The 5,111-nt window shown below is 36.8% G+C and overlaps 1 protein-coding gene across 2 annotated transcripts; it reads right to left on the reverse strand.

Annotated features, from left to right (window-relative positions):
- Positions 1 to 349: 349 nt before the first annotated feature.
- LOC130734240 (uncharacterized) lies at positions 350 to 3,237 on the reverse strand. Of its 2 annotated transcripts, none has more exons than XM_057586580.1 (2): positions 1,285 to 3,237; positions 350 to 550 (listed from the first exon to the last, which is right to left on the reverse strand). In XM_057586580.1, exon 1 carries the CDS (start codon positions 2,650 to 2,652, stop codon positions 1,294 to 1,296), a length of 1,359 nt encoding a protein of 452 aa, XP_057442563.1. In that variant the 5' UTR covers positions 2,653 to 3,237; the 3' UTR covers positions 350 to 550; positions 1,285 to 1,293. The 2 variants fall into 2 exon arrangements, with proteins under 2 accessions (XP_057442563.1, XP_057442564.1); XM_057586581.1 differs by lacking the exon at positions 350 to 550 and adding an exon at positions 589 to 980.
- Positions 3,238 to 5,111: the final 1,874 nt, after the last annotated feature.

Consider the following 5,111-nt stretch of genomic DNA (forward strand, 5'->3'; position numbering starts at 1 on the left):
AGATACTACATTTTTCGATCACCAAATGTATGAGTCCTCTTATTTATAAAATGTTCTACATTTTCATTTTCTTCTAACGTAAACGTAAGACTTAATCATATTTGATATGCACATTGTTATGCGAAGGAAAATATACACCTATTTATGATGAGTAGTCTACATATATACACAGAACTGATAAAATAATTGGGTGTTTGAGATAAAATTTAGAAAATGTTTGGTAAACACTCGTGAATGAGATGATAAAATGTGATATATGATTTGATATTATTACACAAGGAGGGAAACAAAAATTAAGTGAATATGAGATGTTGCAATGTTTAGTGTTTATAAATCAGGATTGTTAACCTTGAACAAAACTTGATGAGTCCATATATTTGATGATGGCCACGCAAGACAAAAGTTTGGTACACCATATGGAAAATCTTTTAGGTTACACCATCCAACAACAAAGGCATAAGATAAGAGAGTTAGCGCCCTACCTTAACTTCAACTTTGGGACAGTAGTAACTAAAACGCGCCAGACAAGGAACTAACTCCGCATGAACACCTGCAAACATTGCAAAATGAAAACACAAAATCTTCTCATATCCCTCTCTCTCTACTTTAATCGATGATGATATATATGCTCCATAGTTGATGGCAGCACTCAGCCACCCACTGATTTATTCTTTTTATAAATAGTATGTTTTTCATATATATAGCAAGCACAAGACAAGGGTTCGTACGAGGAACAGTTTTTCTTTTCTTATTATTGGAGAATTTAGCCGCACATTCGCTTACATCTTTCCTCTAGATCTGTAACCAAAAAAAAAAAACTATTGCAATACATATTATTGTTCCCAATTGGTTTTGTCTCAATAAGACACATTAATAATGATAACTATAATAGCATACTTGTTAATGAAATTATCATAACCCTTGCTATCATTGGTAACATTGTAAATGCTAATCATACGTACAATCATGTGCTAGCATTCCTGTAATACAACAATAATTAAGAGGATCATTTGGTCATCGAGTATAAATTAAACTAGTATTTAATTTAATTTACACATATAGTAGTCATACATGATCAAACTAAAGTTTTTGCACAAAATCAAAATATTCAAATAAAATAAAGAGGAAAACTAAGAAAAAGGAAAAGATGAAGAAGAATTGTTAGCTGCAAATTGTAACCACCCACTATGATAAACATCATGATGATAATGATCTTAATTGATTGCAGCAGCAACATATATATTCTACCATGTAATGATGATGATAAACAAGTTTGTTCTGTACCGGTTTAGTCTAATCAGAGGAACAAATCCACGAATCAACTGCAGTACCACTACCGGCACCTTCCCCTCTACCAGCTGAGTTATTCTCCATCAATGTCTTGTCACCACCGTTCAATGTGCTCGATCCACCACCTGAAAAGTTCAACTTGCATCCACCACCACCACCAGAATCATCTTTCCCACCATTACCACCACCGCCACCGCCGCCGTAACTCCCATCCAACGACATTAACGGATCTCTTCTACCTCCTCCATCACCACCACCACCACCACCACCAGTTTCAGTTGCAACAAGATGTGCATTATTCACGTGGCCCTGGCCCACACCAAGATCCTCAAGCGATTGTAACGGCTTTGAACCAAACCCTCCAATGCCAAAAGCGTGAAGAGGTTGTTGTGAAGCGTGGAATCCGAGGATAGGGTTGTTATGCATGTTCAACATGCTGTTGTTATTGTTATAAGCCGTTAGACCCAGATCATGAGGTAGTTGCTGCTGTTGCTGTTGGTAGTTATTAGATGAGGAATTGTTGGTAGTGGAACCATCAACCATGTGGCTATTACTCTGCAACAACGATGATGAAGAAGAAGGAAAAATCAACTGATTCTGATGATTTTGCTGATGCTGAATGACCCTTTGTGGTGAAGGACGAAGAGGGTAAAAGGAACTGGTTGTGTCCAATTGAGAGGAGGAAGTAGTACTACTGGACCTGAAGGATGAGGAGGTTGCGAGAAGATCGAGGCGGCGAGAGTAAGATGAGCCGGAGAACGGTGGAGCTGGGATTCCGGTGAATTCTTGAACCATGGCTCTGAAGTTTGAGGTGTCCGTGGTGAGGACGGTGGTTGGTGCTCTCCTTGATGCTCTGGTTCGTTTCTTCGGGTTTCGCGGTGTGGCGTTGGCTTGAGATGATGAAACTGCCCTTGCGTTGTCGTCGTGGACGACGGAGCGTAGTTGTAGCGACGGGTCTGTTGCGACGGCAACGGCGATACTGCCACCAAGGACTTGATGATGAGGTGGAAGCAAGGATGATGATGGTGAAGCTCCTGCAGTGCAATCGGGTTCAGATCTTCGGGTTTGTGAAGGACCTGTTTCCAGATTTAGGAAGCAATTTAGGTTTGTGTTGTTTGGTTGGGGTTGTGAGAGGGAGTGAAAGTAGGTTGATGAAACATCAAAGAAAGAGGGATGGTTATGGTTATGGACATGGTTGTGATGAAGAGGAACAAGGGAAGGGTGTGAGAGGGAACCAAATTGGGGTGGTTGATTGAGGAACGTGGAAGGGAGAAGTGTTTGATGATGATGATGATCAGGTCGTGATGAATCGTATTCTTCATCACCACTGGATGAGATACTTCCACTGTTGCCAGAGTCCATAGCTTGTAAATTAAGCAAAAGTTGTTGTGGGGAACCAAAAAGTGTGAGATAAAAACTAAGGAAGATTATAATATGGAACAAGAAGTGGTAAAAGTAGATCAAATTCAGAACTATGTTGGTGGTGGTGATCAATTCTTCTACTACTATACCCTTTTAGAAAGATGGAATCCTTGATCTGCAATGGAAGCAAATCTTTTTGAAGCTTGTCTAAGGAAAAAGGTTTTCTATAAAAAGAAGAGAAAAGAAGGTGTGAGCATGTTAGATCTCTCACCTCATGACATAATAAAACTGGCTAGTTAGGGAAGATATGTGTGATGGTATGTGAAAGCTAAGAAAGCAAGAAAGGAAGTAATGAAAAGCCTGGAGAGGAAAATTACAAAAAGGCCATGACCACCTCGAAGAAGGAGCTAGTGGTGTGTTTGTGTGTGTGATTAGGGTTTGAGGAGGAGCAGAAAGAAAAGGGAAATGAAAGGAGGGGAAAGGTTATTTAAGCTTTTTTTGTGTGTGTTCAGAAAAAGAGGTGGTGTTAGGGGGAAGATGATGAGGATTCTAGAGAGTGGAAGGTGGTGGGGTATAGGCAATGGAGTAGAGAGAAAAAGAGGTGCTGGTGGCTGGCAACGGGTCAAACTCAAAGGGAAATGGTGAGAGGGACAGTGAGAGAGAGTGAAGTGAATGTGAAAGGTTGAAAAGGATGTTGTGGTGTAGTGTGTTGGATGGGAACTGTGAAATCTTTTACATAGACAAGGCAAATTAAAAAAGCAGCTAAGCTATTTGAAGATAAATTAATTTAATTAATAATAATAATAATAATAAGCCAATTAGAATTAGAAAGAGAGAAAGAGAACAAAAAGTGAAAGGGAAAGGAGAACCAAAGATCGTAGGCCAGGTTATACACGAGTAATTAATTGCGGGCGTATGGTCACCAAAATTCAACTATATACAACGCTTCATCAACAGTAACCTAAGATATGTATAATCTTTTGTCTATTCTTAATTTCTTAAATATAATCATTTTGTCTGTTGTGTGATGTATTTCGACGAATATAAATTTATATTCATTTTATATTTTATCATTTTATATGAATATTAAGTCTAAAGAAATTAAACATTTAAGTATTTTATAATGCTTTTTCTAAATTAAACGGTTATCATTGTTTTATATATGATTTTTTTGTGTGATGTAAATTGTTTTTATGAATATTAAGTCGATCTATAGAAATGATTCATTTTATCTGCTTGTATTAAATACATTAATCTATATATATAATTATTTACCACTCAGTTTATAATTTATTTTCGTGATTTTAATGGCAAATCTCACTTCTTTAGGATGGAATAATAGTTCCCTGTTCTATTAATGGGGCACACAATATGGAGGTGTCCTTGTATATGTGGTTCCACAAAATGGAACCTCCGTACCATTCTTACTTTTTTAAATAATGAAATATTAAAAAAAACAATGAAATGCAGTTATGTTCCACATACGAAATAACATTATTAATTTCTTGTTTAATTGTTTTAACTAATTTCCAAGTGTCCAGAGGTGATAGTTTATCAAACTTGATAAGTGTTTGTTGACCCGGATGTAAGGGTTAGAAAGATTTTTAGCAAACCACTTTTAAATCCTTCAAGATTCAAACGTAGTATAGTAACCGATTTATATCGTCATTAGGGAATTGAAAATACAACACCGTCCTTTAGCAAAAACAGTTAACCAACGAGTTCAATAAAAGTCTTGGTTGATTGTTTCGAGATGCGTAGTGAAAATAAAGAAAACGGTAATAAAAACGGATTTAAAACAGATTGAGAAAATTGCTGACATTGAGGTTCACACATCAACTATCCTATAGCATACAATTCAATGCATACAACCTTTTTTTTTCTTCTTCTTGATTTCATCACATGAGTTCTTATTTATCTCATTAATTTCTTACATGAGTAAATCAACGGTTCACTCCTCTAATTATCGATGTCTTACATAACTAACGAAGCAAAACGTAATGGGTACGGATGTTAAGAGACTAACAAACCTAACCTTATGCCTAGCAATTAAAAATATTAAAGATACCACCTAAATTCAATTCAAATATGTAGTTTTCAGTCACACATCAAATCTCAAACCATGTTCTAGTTGATCAAGCTAAAACAAGCATTAAAATCAAAATCATATCATTAAAGTCAAGAGATAAAATAGATCCATATGCAAATGAACTAAGATTGATACATTCAAGTTAAGTATTACACCCAATCCCAACAAAAAGAACTTAGGTATCCATTTGCATGGATGCTCAACAGCTTACAAGGAGAAACTAGGAAGAGATAACGATCTCGTGCCGACGTCGGCGTGTCTCCAGTTCGGCGGAGGGCACAAGAACCTTAGACTTACTTTTCCTCATCTTTCTTGAGTGTTTTCTCTTCTGGGTATCAGTTCTCTCTTTTCTTTTTCCAATCTGTCCTTC

This window comes from Lotus japonicus, chromosome 1 (genome assembly GCF_012489685.1).
Source record: "Lotus japonicus ecotype B-129 chromosome 1, LjGifu_v1.2".
NCBI lineage: Eukaryota > Viridiplantae > Streptophyta > Magnoliopsida > Fabales > Fabaceae > Lotus > Lotus japonicus.

Bases quoted from the DNA above. Each gene is read 5' to 3' on its own strand.
- LOC130734240 (XM_057586580.1), bottom strand. From the start codon at position 2,652: ATGGACTCTGGCAACAGTGGAAGTATCTCATCCAGTGGTGATGAAGAA.